Below are 15,859 nucleotides of genomic sequence, written 5' to 3'. Positions count from 1 at the left end.
CAAAAACATGAAGAGTTAACAAACTAGACATGTAAATGTGTATAAGATGTATGTATGTAAATATATATTTCTGTAGATTTGTCCACATAATTATTTTTGAAAAAAATTTTTGTAGTTGTAGATGGACAGAGTGTCTTTATTTTATTTGTTATGTGATGCTAAGGGTCAGAAACAGTGCCTTACACATGCTAGGCAAGCGCTCTACCATTGAGCCACCACCCCAGATCCCACATAATTATTTTTAAAAGTTTTTACTTTTGTTGCTAAAAATAAGTTGGGAATATAATGATGGAATTTTTTAATCGCATACTATAAAATGGGCACTTTATGTGCATTCTCATTTACTGTTTGCTAAGATGTCCTGTAAAGTGGCATTATCATCTCTATTTTACATTATCAGAGATAGGAAAGTTAGGTTAGATAACCGCAGCAAGAGACAGACTGGAGGGACATATAAGCTTCCATGCAGTTTTCAGTCTATCCTGTTGTGCTCTGTCTGTAATTCAATAGCACTACCTCAGTAGATGACTTCTGAAGTGAAAAGGTTTGCTAGCATCTACTTCATCTACCATGATGATGATAAAATAATAATTATAATAAGAACTACTGCTTACTCATTCTCTATGGGCCAGGTATGCACTGTGGTTTTAGAATGTCTTACATGTAGTAACCCATTTATTCCTTATAATAATCCTGTAAGTACTATTAATATGATGCTTTAATTCCCATTTTACAGAACTAAGGCAAATGTCTTACCCAGGGTCACATAATAAAAGCATGAGTCCCTGTTGGGTAAGAATATGCCCTATACTTGGGATATCTAGATAACCCCCCTGAGAGATGTTCTTCTCAGCTTCTTAAGGGCAAAGCAACCCATCACCCTTACTTCTAGGTGAGAGGGAATCTACTAATACCGTTCCATTGCTGAGTCACGAACCTGTAATGATGTTCCGGATGGGTTTTACCAATGCTGTGAAGCCAGAGACTTCGGGCTGTCTGTGCTCCCACATCGGCTGCCATATAACAAGCCCACTGGCCAATCGGAAGGTGAGATCGGATTCCTGGGGACAGAAAATATCTCTGTCTAATAACTGGCTTGTAAAAGCCAGTTGGAGGGAACAATGCAGTCACAAGATTGTTTTCAGAATGGGTTGATATGCTAGACTTTCTTAGGGTGAACCAATGACCCTAAACAATCATTGCAATCACTATGGAAATCACAGTCGTCTGCTTTATGCAAAATAAAAAAATTAATCTAGCCGTATCTTTGGGCAAAGCATGGAACATAAAAATTACCATTCTGTGTTTGCAGTGATTTCAAAAGTCTTGGCGGATCTCTTCACTTGAGATTGTCATTATAATTCCTCTTAATTATTTAATTGTCCTCATTTTCCCCTGTGCGATATTCTCACATTCTGGCAATTTTGACTTTTCTGTTCTTGGGTCCAGCACTCCTTGCATTTTATGGAATCAGGTAAATATATTTAATCCTTTGTGGTGTGTTATTTGCTCTCTTAACAATCTTTAATTCCTTGAGGTCAGGGACAGATCAAGCAGCCTCCTTCCCTCCCACCCATCATCACAGCACTTAATACAGCATTAGGATTTGTGTGCACAATAGAGAGCCAATAAATGCTTGCCGAATTGGACTGGTTTTACAACCCCTGCTCACACGACTTATCTCTAATTAAACAGTCTCTGCATTATTATTATGTTATTTTGAGAGGCTGAGGTATTTAAAATGTAATCTCATATTGTGTAAGTCCAAATATGTTGTGAGGAAACAGCTCACAAAACTCAGCCTCTCAACGCAGCGTGAAGATGGAAGCAGAGAATGTCATCACAGATTAATGTACACATCTGAGACCCAGGAATTCACTTAGGATCATGATGTATAACCCTGCCTTGCATATTGTGATTATTTGGGGAGTGTTGGGAGCGGTGATGGAGGATGGGAGAGCAGTTTCTGAGATCAGGGGTCTCTGATGCCCTCATGGCTGTAGCATGCCGGGTTCCTGGGAATGTTTCTATGCAAGGGCAAAGGATGCCTAGCTACTGTAGCAATGCCCTGCATGAGAAGGCTCTGTGCAAGAGCCCTATCAGTTCTAACCTTGATCTCAGGCACACAGCTCCTGAGAAGAAAGGAATTCTTATGCTAGGCAACCACATTGTTTCACCAGCTCTGTTTCTCCAGTTCCTGCCTGCCTTATACAAACTTTAAACAATGGACTTTCTTGAGAGTTATACAAAGCTCCTGACCTTGCACTTTGCAACTGTGGATTGCAAACTATGGAAAAGTTACATAGGATTTCCTAGCTTCTGTAACTTTCCTGAATACAAAGAATAATGCTTGCATAGTCTTTAACCTGATAATGAGACATATATAAATGAAAATTGTTGGCATAACTCTTTAGAGCTGCATCTCCATCAGAGAGCAGGCTCCACCTGATCCAAGCCTGATCTTCAAGATCTGTGTCTGTCAATCTTTATTTTCCAATCCCCCCTTTGCCTCTCTCCAGACCCCAGAATTTGCTGGCTGTTCGCAACGGGAGTTTTTAAGACATGGACAGCCCAGATTTCACTTCCCTTCCCTACCCAGACCCACTAAATTAGAATCTCTGTGAGGTTTTCTAAAGTTCCTTGTGGTCTTACATGTAGCCATAGATGGAAACCACTGAGCTAAAGGATAAGAACCTGGAAGATATTGGAAAAACAGAAAAGTGATTCTGCAAACAGTGAATCAATGTAGCTGAATGACAAGGGATCTTCAGCCGAAAAGATTGACAAAGTCCCTGAATAAGTTCGCACACACGCGGTAGAGAAGGGGCACTTCTGCAAAACTGAAGACCAGGCTGGGGTTCTGGTACCATGAGCAGCTGAGCCTTAGCAGTGCCCACAGTGGAAAAGCCTACAGGGTTCCCTGGGAAATTACTGGGACAGCTCATGAAGCATGTGGTGCAATTCATTCCACATTTATTCTACAGATATTTATAGAGCACATACTATGCAACTGGTACTATTCTAGGTCATTGAATACAATGGAGAACAAAGCATGAAAAAAATCCTGCTCACAGTGCAAAGGAGAAGTAAAGCTGGTAAAGAGCTATGTCAGGAAGACATCTTAAGAAGGCCTGGGAAAGCATAGCAATCCACGAAAGAGGACCAGCAAGTGCAAAGGCCCTAAATTTGCTGACTGTCAAGAAGCAACCAGTAAACTGTGGGTGTGGAGTTAAGAGAATGAGAGAAGAATGGTTAAAAAAAAAAAAGTAAGATCAGAGAAATTCTCAAGTGTCAGATAATTTGTTGCCTAACAGGACATACTAAGAACTTCAGCAATTGCTGAGTAAGAAGGAAAGTCACCAAAGGGTTCTGAGTAACGGACTGATATGACTGGACAAGTATTTTAATAGGTTCACTCCAGCCATTGAGAATAGTTTGAGAAGGAGCATAGATGGAAAGACTATTTAGCAAGCTATTGTTATCATCCAGGAGAAGACGGTTAACTAGGGTGCTAATAGATAATAAAACAAGAAATGGTAGATTCTGAACACATTTTGGAGAGACAGATGTTTGCTAGCTGATAGTATGTAAAATGTGAGAGAGAAAGAGGTATCCAGGATTTGGGGCTTTGAAATTAATGAAGATGGACAAGTTGAGGAAGAGCAGGTTTGGGGATTTCAGAATGATGTGTGAAGTTTGAGAATCAAATAGGTCTGAAGGTTAGATAAGAGTAACCCATATTTCCTTGAAATGGCCCTAGGGAAGTCTGCATGATATTATCCAGCAAGCAGGGAATTACCATTAAGCAAAGTTTATCAGATTTTTCTCCAGAAATGCAGGAAGCCAAACCTCAAATGACCTGGTTTTAATGACATCTTAGCTTTTGAGTTCAGTCCTTGTCCATGTTTTTCATAATATCAACACAAATAAATCAAGTGTAGTAAGTGTACGCCTGTAACTCCCAGCAGCTTAGGAGGTTGAGGTAGGAGGATCACAAGTTCAAAGCCAGCCTCAGCAATGTCCAGGCACTAAGCAACTCAGTGAGACTCTGTCTCTAAATAAAATACGAAATAGGGCTGAGGATGTGGTTCAGTGGTCAAGGGCCCCTGGGTTTGATCCATGGTATCTGCCCCCCACCCCACGCACACAAATCAACACAAATAAAACTCTGAAGGACATTGCAACGGATGTGCTAAAATCTCTGGTATTAAAATTCCTTGTACTAAAGTTCTGGCTTTTAGCGTACTGCATCTAACATCTGACACCTGGCGTTCACTGACTGTAATAATTTTGTTTTCTTGATATAACCCCAACTAAACTGCATTTTTTTGGGGGGGTACCAGAGATTGAACCCAGGGGCACTTTACCACCTAGCTACATTCCCAGGCCTATTTATTTTTTATTCTGACACAGGATCTCAGTTACTGAGGGACTCACTAATTTGCTGAGGCTGGCCTCAAATTTGCAATCCTTCTGCCTTAGCCTCCTGAGTAACTTGGATCATAGGTATGTGCCACCACAAACTGCGTATTTTTTGAAGACAAGTTGAGAACTTCTTCTGAACATTTCCCTTTGAGCATCAATACATAATTGTTGATTAAATGAAGATATTTTCACTTTCTCCAAATAACAGCAATTAAATCTTATCACTCTTCAGACTTGAATATCTACAGCATCTATGGTCTCCTTTTGTGTTGGTGTGTTCCTGTGTAAATTGTCTTAAGTTGGCTGAGTGCATAAATTCTGAGACCCTAATTTTACTCTTTCAGAGTCTCCCGTAGTGGGAATTCAAGGCTATGTATCCACACACAACCAGAAATTCAACACTTGGAGAAGATACTTTTCAATCATTCAAATAGTTTTGAAGCAGGTGGTCTAAAAAGGTCCTGAGAAAATTCAGAAAGTGTAAACACAGGTGGGTGGAATCCACATCTCCACATTTCAGATGCTTTTTTGCTTTCCCTAAGGGTCTGTTTCCATGATATCATGAAGCCATTCTAAATGGTCTGACTGGTTGCTTAGAGAGACTTAATTGAGCAACTATTATTTTAAGTTCCATTTTAAAGTTGTTTACTTCACATGAAGGGATTTCGTTAAAATCCCCTTGAGGACTTGCATTTTGTTTAATTTCCTATTGTTTCTCCACTACTAGTGGTTAGATAGAGCATTCAAGTGTTCATTGAAAGGATGAGTGAATATTATAAAACCATGACAATACTGACACCATATTTTAAAAAGATTCTTTAACATTAATTTTTCACTGATAAGATTAAATTTAGACTAAAAACAATCATATACTTGATGGGATTTTCAGATTACTGATTTTATGTGAACTATTTGAGCTAATTATAAATTTAAAGCAAATGAAAATACACATTGAGTCATACACTGTCTTACCAATGAATGAGTCACTTAGAGTTATTTGCTGATTGGTGAATTCATTCATTCAACAAAGATTAAGTACCTACTAAACACAGATACTACATTAGCTACCAGAGGTACAATGACAATTCCTATCTGAGAGAGATAAAGAAGATGGTAAAAAACAAATTAAGTACAACAGTAAACATGCCCCTAAAATATTATAGAAATAGAGGAGGAGTAGGTTGGATCTCTAATGATGTTCTAAAGGTTAATTAGGAGTTTTCTAGGCAGAGGGGTGGAGTTTGAGGCAGCAGAACCTGCATGAGAAAAGACTTGAAGAGAACACTGTTATATTCTTAGGAGGCTCCAAACATCTGGAGCTCATGGGAGAGGTAGTTAGACAGAGCAAACAGGGCCCAGTGCACCAGACCTCATACAGAGTTTTACCCTCTGTATGTTGAGAAATCAACAAAATATTGTAAGCATGTCTGGTGACATGGTCAGAGGTACACTTTAGATAGGTCATTTAGGTATTGATGTTGGGTTTTATGAGCAAACCAGTAGACTGTGGATCCATGTAGAAAGAAAAAGTTCTAAGAAAGAGATGACAGATAACGAAAGCTTAGGTTAAGGTAGTATATAGGGATGAAGAAGATTGATAAGTTTGAAAAAATATTTAGGGGACAAAATGAGGGGAACTGTGTGATTAGTGTAAAGTGCAGGTAAGAATTAGAGAGTAAGCAAAAGTAGTTTGAGTTTATGTGAAGGATCTGAAATACAGAATATAGGGACCAGGGCTCACTCCAGGAAAAGTTTGAAATGCCCATAGATGAAGTCAGTTGAAAATCTGGTCTAGAGGTCAAGAGAGGAGTCTGGCTTAGATATGCAGAATCACATGATCTCATCCTATGGGACACAAATGGTAAATAAAACTGGGAGCGGGATCTTCCAAGGAAATGATAGAGGAAGAAGAGTGAGAAAGTCATTTGTGGTGGCATGCATGTAATACGAGCTACTCAGAAGACTGAGGCAGGAAGATCACAAGTTCAAGGTCAGCCTGGACAACTTAGTGAGACCTTGTCCTAAAATTTAAAAATAATTTTTAAAAGAAAAGGGCTCAGTGTATAGTGGTCCTGGGTTCAATCTGAAGAAGAAGAAGGAGGAGGAGGGGGAGGAGAAGGAGATGATGATCCAGGATTCATCTCTGTGGAACCCCAATATTAAATGAACAGACAAAGGAGGTCTCAAAAAGATATGGAGCAGAAATAGGGATGCAAGGAGAATCAGCAGTGAGCGCTATCATGACGAGAATGGAAAGCTTCAATGGTGGTTTCAAATATAGTTGAGGTTTAATGAAATAAGGACTGCAAAATGGAGATGAGGTTCAATAATTCAGGCCTTAGTGAAAAAAAAAAAAAAACTGCAGCACAGAAACATAAGAAAACTTTGTAGGAAGTCAAATGGAATTGGGTTTGAATCTCTCTTTGGTTATTAATAAGCCTATTATCTCTCTGAACTTCAGCTTTGGACACAAAGGTACTCACATCCGTGTGGGTGGTTGAAAATCAGAAATGACGTGTGAAAATTGCCTGCCAGGACATAGAGGCAAGCAGAACAAGTGCCAGGGGTTGAGGGATAAATGGGAGGTGAGAATGAAGAGGCTCAGCCTCGTGCCTTGACTGAACTTCAGCCTCCCAGGTTCCTCCATGAGGCTCAACCTACAACACTGTGTTGTAAGTGCTGAGTGGGGACTTGAAGGAGTGCCGTCAAGCAAAGGACTGACCTGTGTTCAGGGCCCGGGGTTGGAGAACACAGGTCTGGAGAAGTACAAGCCTGGATGGTTGTGCACTTTCCCCAAAGCACACAGATGTCCTCAGTAAGGAAAGGATGGTCTTCAGGTTGGAGTTTTGAAGGGCAAAGGATGTTAATGGTGTTGGTGAGGGAGGAGCAGTTCACATGGGCTTACAATTAACATGGAAAGAAGAGAGTTCCCAGCACTGGTAACTAGCAGACAAATGGTGCACAGAATTCCCTTCTGCTCCCCTGCCTGGGGACACTTAGTGACACCTAGAATCACTTGCAGTTGTTGTAACTCAGGGAGGAGGGGATGTTACTAGCATTTACTGAATAGAGTACTGATTCCATATATCCCACAATGCATGGGGTGGTGTCCCAGGGCAAGGCATTACCACCAACATGCCAAGAGTGCCAAGACCCAGGAACCCTGATCTAGAGATTATATGTTCCCTAGCAACTTTGAAAAAAGCAAACACTTCTTTTTCAAATGGAAAAAGCCCTGCAGCAAAATTTATTGACTAACAGTTTTTATTATCCATAGTATCTAGAATAGTACTTCCTTCCTAGCAATGGCAAAATGATAAAACAACAATCATACTAGTAATGTAGCTCATAATAATTATTTACTGTGTATCAGCCACTGTGCAATATTTGGTATGAGCTTTCTTACTCCTTTGTAGGTGCTCTGCGCTGAGGGTTGCAGGTAAACTGTGGGAGTTTGGGGAAAGTTTTTCCAACTATCTGTAGTCTCTCCTGAAAGAGGCTCTCAATACCTCTTCTCCTAACAGTACATGACACTAACAGCAAAAACAAACAAATAAACAAGAAAACCAAAACTAACAAATAAAATACCAACAGCAAAACAACTAGCCTTTGTTATGACTTTCTGTATATCAGGCTCAATACTAGAACTTACTTAATTCTCACAATGCACCCATGAAAGTATTCTTAAGTCAATTTATACTTGAGAAAACTGAGGTTAAATAAATTAATTGTTCAATATCACATGGTAGGAAGCAGCAAGCACTGAATTCAAAGGCAGTTTTATCTTTCCAAAACATGCACTTCTGCTATGTCTTCCAAATAAAATTATAACTACTCTGGGCATGCCTATTTTTCCAATGTGGGTGATATTTGTTGACACATGTGTGTTCAGGAGCAATGGGTTTTTCTGCTCTGTCCATTTTAAAGACTATGCACCCACATATACTTGCTGGCTTTGGCACTTGGATCAGCTGCTGATAATCACTTGGGTTTTCTCAGTGAATCAGTCATTAAACACTTATTGGGAGCCTCATAAGCTAGCTACTAGTCTAGACGCTGCAGACACAGTTGTGACCTGGACAAGTGGCATGCTTTCACTCTAGGACCACTCAGGTGGGCATGATGGGCAGTAAACATGTACACAAACACTGGTGGTAATTCCAGGTAGTGACAAGTGCTATCAAAGGGGAAAAGGTGTGATATATACTGATGACACAAAAGTGGTCAGGGAAGAACTTTCAGAGGTGTTGATATTTGAATTGTGAGCAAATTGATAAGAAAATCATGCCATGTGAAAAATCTGAGTAGAGGGAGGGAATGAATGTTTTGAGTAGAAGGAAAAACCAGTGCAACCACCTGAAAACAGAAATGAGCCTATCGAGTTTGAGGTGAGCCTCCAGTAAGCAAAAAGGTTAGTGAACAGGAGAGAAACTAGTGAGGTGAAGGGAGAAGAGGTCCAAGAGAGGGGCCAGTCCTCCAGGTTCCATGGGCCATGTGGACAGTCTTGTTTAAAGCGATGCTTTCCATTAAGGGTCCCTTTAAGTGACTTTTTAAATTTTTAAAATTCTTTTAAAAGATTTTTAAATGGTATATTAAAGCTTTTAAAACAACAATTTGGTTTAATGATACAAAAAATTTTAGTATGTTTTAATTGGTAATGTTGCTAGAGTACGTGTTGCTTTCAGGGAGTTTATAGGTAGTTTGAAACCCATTCCTACCAGCAATGGGACAGAGTCAATGGGAAGTGAACTTTTTTTGAGAAAACCAAAATGAGTAAAAAGACCGTCTAATCCATTCCCTTCATAGTGACTTTTAATGGCCACAACCCACTTCATGTATATGTTGCTATCTTGAATATCTATTCATTAATGTCACAATATTCTATTGAAGATTAGTACAGTGCATTCCTTCTTGTACAGTACTTAGCTATAATATGGTATATGTGTCTTCACACAGATCCATGCTTTGTTGGAGGAATCAACAATTTCATACAGTTGGGGATTCAATAGGTTAAGTAACATCACTAGAGTCACACAGCTAGAGAGTGGTAGTACACTGATCTCAAGTTATATTCTATTTTCCATATCCAAGTAGTAGATGAACATAATTGTATTTTAAGATAATTGGTTTTCATGTAATCCTATATTTTGTATCTTATACATTTAAAAATATTTTAAAATGCAATTCTTAGATTGTTTCTGTCAAAAAGTCCATAGCACATACAAATTTTAAACTTCAGTTTTAGACCCTATATTGTAATAGAGATAGTTACAAAATGTTGTAGAAATACAGAGAAGATTGGTGACAAAGTCTGCATGGAGAAGGTCTAAGGAAAAGCTTCATGCACATGATAACACTGAAGTTGGGAGTTTGAAGGACTATGAAAGGAAGAGAGGAGGGAAAGGAGAGCAGAGCAAACAGCAAGAGCATATTCAGGGAATGGTTCCAGTAGCTCCCAAGGTTGCATAATGAGAGGGCCAACAGGAACTGGCAGTTGGTAAGTCAAGAAAGAAACAAGTTTGAGATCATGGTCTTATACCCCATGTTTAATATGTCAGACATTATCTTGAGGCAGATGAAGAACTACTGAAGATTTATAAATAGGTAAGGGATATATGGAGATTAGTGCTTTTAAAGTAATGTGCAGAAGTTTTACCTAAAAATCAAACCTTCCATGCCTTGATTTGCTGTAAGATCACACAAAGACACAGACAACCAAATACGGCAATATCATGCGAAGCCCACTTTACCTCATCTCCCTCCCACACATGCCTAATGCTTGCAAACTGCTCACCTTAATCCTATGAACCAGAGGAGCAAAGAGAAACACAAAGAGCTCCACAGTGGCCATGGAGTTCTGGAAGATCTTCCTGCGGTTGTTCTCCTCTTCATCATTGGAGCCGCTCTGGCAAGGCTGACCTGGAGAACCCTGGTTTTCAACCTGGTGGAGGAAAGCGCTGCTGCTGCCACCCCAGCTGGAGCCTCGGTCTGTGCCCCCAAACCGCTCACTGTTGCAGTCCTGGGGGGCCTCTAGGAGCATCCAGTGCAGGGTGTGAAGAAGTTTTGTCTCAGCAACACCCAACTTATCCTGGTGGCCTGCATGGGACAACCACACAGCCAAGTAATAGTAAACTCTGACCAGAACAACAGATACCAATCTTTGGTCTGGGAAGAATATCTCTACTTAGCTCTGCAGCTTGATTTCCCAGAAGACATTAGCATTTCTCTACACATCTAACAACTACCATTAGCAGGGTTACTTCTTGTTTGGGGTGCTTTCTTGCTGGCTGAAATCTCTGTAGAAGAGCATATTATATCATGTAGGAAGAGCCTGCAATCATACCTCACCTATCAAATACCCAAACATATTTCCAAACAGGTAACATAATGGTTTAAATGTAGACTGTGGCGATAATAACCATTCTATTTTAGATAACATGACCTAGAAAGGTCCCTCTATAGAGATATCATTTGAGCAGAGACCCAGATGAGGTCAGGGAATGGGATGGAGAAAAATGTGTACTCTTACATGGGATATGGCTAAGGCATACTGCCAGATAATTATCTTTATGTGCGCACACACACACACACACACACACATGCAGAACACTACAAAGTTGGAAAAACTTCTTGAGTAATCAAATTCATGTTAGTGGTTGCTTGAAAAATTAGGAGGTCAAAGAGGAAATCCCATAGGAAGGATTTATCTTGAGCAGATGAGAGTTGCTAGCTGAGAAAAATTTAAAATGAGTTAGTTCCCTCACTGGTAAAATTGAAATAATGATGGTACTGATGTGAGCAGAATTTTGACAATTAAATGAGATGACATGTGCACAGTGTTTGGGATGATAACAACCACTCCATGCATGTTTGGTCCTTTTTTTTTTATGAGTATTGAACACAAGGACAGTGATATGCAATAAACAAGTAATGCAGGAGCACCAACCTAGCTTGTTCCGGTTTGAGAGCAGAGTTGCAGTGCAGTGGAGAACATGAGGCAAAGCAGCTTGTACCAGTTCCCATCTGGAAATGCTCTGGATGGCTTCAGAGAGGGCCGGAGAGAGGCCATGTAGCTTGTTTTCTACCAACACGCGTTCAAAGGACTGTAGATTAAAAAAAAAAAAAAATGTGTAAAATAAGGAATTGGAGAGTCTGGTGGATAAAAAATTGATATTAAGATACTATATAACTTAGAAGATACAAGTTACTGGACCAAATTCTTTAGGGTTCACTCACTTGCATCTCACACATATGTTGACCTACAGTGGCTCAGTCATGACTTCCTATTATCTGCCCATTTGTAGGCTTTTGATCCAAAGATACAGCTTGAATTATTAAATGATCATCATTTCTGTCAAAATAAGCTTTCTATAACAGAGACATGTTTAACCTTGTGAGATATTTGAACATAATATTTTATAAAATGTTCTGAGTCATCTGATGGGCCTGTCACAACTACACACCAAAATGAAGTGTGTTCCACAAAGGTGTCTTGAGAGACAGAATTTATGTGAATTTGTTCAACAGGTGCTAACTAAGACACAACTCTTCCAAGCAATCTGATTTTGGGGTCACTGGTTTATTCCATGTCCCTAGCAATAACCTGGCACAGAATACTCCTTAACCTAATACTGGAAACATCAAAAACATTTCATATCTGTTGAATAGAGAAGGAGTGAAAGAAGAAAAGGAGGGAGGGATGAGAGAAGCCATGTTTGCTTTGCTGCTTGTAAGTCTTCTATCCCTGCTGGGATGCTTTCAGAGATGAAATACCCTAGAACAAGTAACAAGTTTGATCTATTCAGCATTTTTGTTTGTTCCTTTATTTGTTTTTTGTTTTTGTTTTTGTTTTTCTGAGTATGGAGGAGGCATTACAAGGTGTTACAAGGTATTGGGGAGAGTAAAGATATCAGATATTAGAATAATGATAATGAATATGTAACTTCTAAGAACATGATTAGTGTTTGATACTCCACATGGTTACAACCTTGTGAAATTGACTTGGAGAAGGATCATAATACAAGTCCCAAGTGTTCTTTTTTTTTTTTTTTTTTTTTTTGCAGTACTGGGGATTGAACTCAGGGCCTTGTGCTTGCAAGGCAAGCACTCTACCAGCTGAGTTATCTCCCCAGCCCAAGTCCTGTGTTCTAACTGAATTACTGAGGTTTTGATAAGGAGCACAATCATATGTGATATTTGTTTTCCCTGAAGAAATGAAATAAGGGTCTTTACATATGCTGGTGATACAAATCCAACTACTTTGAAATTCCTCAGCTTAAGTATTCATTAAGGGTATGTTAGCCACTAAAAGATTGTAAAGAATTTACATAAAGAATACACTAAAGAGAAGGAGTTATGAAAGAGTTACTTCATTTTATTCTTAAATGTTACTAATATAATTTTTTATAATTTTTTATAATTTTTTAAACCTTGGAAATTGTTTTTCATATTGATGTTTATATATCTCTATCCCTATCTATTGACCCATCCAAAAATGTAACTTACCTATTGGATATTTTGTAACTACATTAAAAATGTCAGTCGTGCCTTTGCCAAGAACAGAGAAAAATCATGGTTGGTTTAAACTACTATAATTGGCAGCATGGTTTTAAGGAAGCCTTAGAGATTTCAACTGTTAAATTATTCTAATGAGTCAGGTACAATAAGAAATTCCATTAATAGGTCCTTATAAGAAAGCTATATTTTAAAAATATCTATGTGCCAACTTTGAAGGACAGGAGACTCAATAAAAAATATTTACTTGAGTGTATGTGTGTCTATAACTTTCCAGTTGATTTCCACCATAAATCTTGACTCTTCAGTGCTTCTCACCAGAAGGCCATTCATGTAGTTGTTTGTAAACACGCATGGCAATACCCAAAGGGCTAGGCTTCTACTTTTATATTATAATATGTGAAATGTCAAGGTATTTGCAGGAGCACCACATTTTAAGGAAATCTGTTAAAATCTATTTCAGTTTTGCTTAATGATTCCAAATCTTATTTTTCCCCTTTTATAAAATGGGAATTTGTAAGGATATAGGATTCTCTTAGAATCTCAGGTCAAGTGCACATTGTGTAAGTATTTTTTAAAATATTTTTTAGTTGGACCTTCTTTTACTTATTTATATGTGGTTCTGGTAATCAAACCCAGTATGTCGCACATGCTAGGCAAGTGCTCTACCACTGGGCTACAACCCCAGTCCCTGTATAAATAGTAGTAGCGTTATTTTCATTTATAATAATTTTATATTATCTCTCAGCTTTCCAGAATGTATGCAAAACATAAAAGTACAGAAATGTCTATTATTTTGTTCAAGTGGCTCATGGCTATTCATAACATGAATGTCCACTATATAATCATCTCAGTTTTGTCGATTACCAATTTGACTTTTCACACGTGCCTTGCAAGGCCCTCCGGGCCTGGTTCTGTCGTCCCTTTCTTCCAGTATTCAGTTCCTCCTCACCTTTTCGTTTACATCCCCATTGGGTGTCAATGTCTTCTAGCTCAAGTTCTCTCTGCTTTTCCCTTGCTATGGTATTCCTCTCTCCCGTCCTTCATGTCTTTGCCCAAGCATAACATTAGTAATTAAGTCTTATCTACCCTCCCCTTATAAAAAAACCACCATGGTGCTTCCCAGTCCTCTTTGTTGCTTATTTTTTTCCCTCCACAGTGCTATCACCCTCTGGCTTATTATATATGTATTTTATTTTCATATTTGTTTGTGGCCTGTCTGCCTCCCACCACTCCATCCCAGCAGTAGAATCGTGTCTGGCACAGAGTAGGTGCTCAATAATATTTACCAAATGAGTTAATATGTGTAGTCAGTATGATTTAGTCTTTCTTTGGGTTCAAAGTACCGTACAGAATATGGAAATAAACATTTAATGGTGAAAATCACATACCACACAAGAAGCTTCATATTGCTTCCCCAGTTTAGGTCTCAAAAATGCACTGAAAAATTAATAGAGATACTTATTATAAACATGAGCAAAATTATTATTAAAGCATCCTTATGACACATTTTTCAATGAACAAGACATGGAGCTATGAAACTCAAATTTCATGCTTCCTTATAGCTTGTTAATGAGCAGGTGTTGAACAGCTGAGGACACTTGCTTTTACACGTGTAATTCCGTATATGAAAAGATGTGAATTTCTACAATTTTCCAGATCCACTCTTATTCTCAAGACTTTTACCTAATCAGATTATAAATTGCCAGTGGTCAGAAGTGGTGCATCGCTCTTGTGCACAGTCATATTAAAAACTGAAAAACGAACACAGCTGTGGATCATGACTGCCAGGATCTAATTTCTTATCTGATAATCTCTATAATAATAATAATAATAATAATAATAATAAAAAAGAGGGGAACCTTCTTTGCTCTTTATTGGAATACGTTTCAGGCCTGTCCAAGGGGAAGAAATCCCTTATCAAAAACCATTTTTCTTCAGGTGCCTAACCCAGGGAGATTACGCCAGCTGAATCTGGGCAAAAATGGTTAACAAGTGGGCATAACAAATATCCACCAAACGGGAGCTGGAAAACAACAGGTCACGGAGCTGGAATTACAGCCGGAGATGGAGGGGAAATTGGTCGCAGACCACGACCAGTCATAATTATCTTCCTAGCCATCCACCCCTGCTTCCCAGACTCTCTGCCCTCCCACCCTCTAAATAATGTATATATTTATTCGAAAACTGCCAATCTGCTTGTCGTCAAACTTCACTGAAATATTTTTTTTTTCAAATGCGTGTTTCTAAACCGGTGCAGAGGGCTGGCTTTCCAGCCCCAGAGAGGGAGCTGCAGGCTGTGGCGCGGCCTCAGCGGCAGCGGCGGTGGCGACGGCGGCGACCCCGCGGCCCCAGGAGCGCCCCAGCCCAGGGCGCCCGCGGCGCGCCCTCTGCGCCCCTCACCTGGTCTGGCGCCAAAGGAAGGTCTGGATGGGCAGCGGGATGCCGCGGCCGCCGTCCTGCTCCTGGCCCTCGGAGCTCTTCCTCTTCACCATGATGGTGGCTCCCGAGAGTCCTACTGCAGGACCCAGCGCCGGCTCCTCGCTAGCCGCCGCCTCCTCCTCCTCCCGCTGCTCCCCCCAACTCTCATCCCCTCCTTCCCCCAGGCAGAGCCGGCTCTCTCCGCCCTGGTCCCCCGTCTCTCTCCCCTTCCCCCACCCCTCCCCGCGCGTGGAACATGGCTGCGGGAGGAGGGGAGGGCTGGAGGCGCCGCGGAGCGGGGAGGGGGGCGCTCGGAGGAGCTGTCCGCCGCGCCGCCCCCGCGCCCGCTCCTTGCTTTCAGCACCTCCCACTGTGGACAGCGGCCCGCGCCGGGCGGCCCAGCCGGAGAAGCGAGTCGGGGGCAGGTTGAGCGGCAGGGGGATGGCCGAGAGAGTCCGCGCTCCGCATGGCACGCGCACGCCAGTCCCCTGCGCGGCCT

At 40.4% G+C, this 15,859-nt stretch overlaps 1 protein-coding gene across 8 annotated transcripts in view; it reads right to left on the bottom strand.

The window, feature by feature from the left end:
- UNC80 (unc-80 homolog, NALCN channel complex subunit) overlaps positions 1 to 15,521 on the bottom strand; it is a 203,932-nt gene extending 188,411 nt beyond the window's left edge. For all 8 annotated transcript variants that reach the window (XM_079134589.1, XM_079134594.1, XM_079134590.1 and 5 more), the window contains exons 1-5: positions 15,343 to 15,521; positions 14,331 to 14,379; positions 11,372 to 11,528; positions 10,220 to 10,521; positions 938 to 1,061 (exon numbers count right to left, since the gene is read on the bottom strand). In XM_079134589.1, coding sequence (XP_078990715.1) covers positions 938 to 1,061; positions 10,220 to 10,521; positions 11,372 to 11,528; positions 14,331 to 14,379; positions 15,343 to 15,434 — 724 coding nt within the window. In that variant the 5' untranslated portion in view covers positions 15,435 to 15,521. The remainder of the gene's footprint in view (positions 1 to 937; positions 1,062 to 10,219; positions 10,522 to 11,371; positions 11,529 to 14,330; positions 14,380 to 15,342) is intronic.
- Between the last annotated feature and the right edge of the window lie 338 nt (positions 15,522 to 15,859).

Source organism: Sciurus vulgaris (assembly GCF_902686455.1).
Source record: "Sciurus vulgaris genome assembly, chromosome: 3".
In the NCBI taxonomy this organism is placed as follows: Eukaryota; Metazoa; Chordata; class Mammalia; order Rodentia; family Sciuridae; genus Sciurus; species Sciurus vulgaris.
This window is presented reverse-complemented; position numbering and strand designations above follow the sequence as displayed.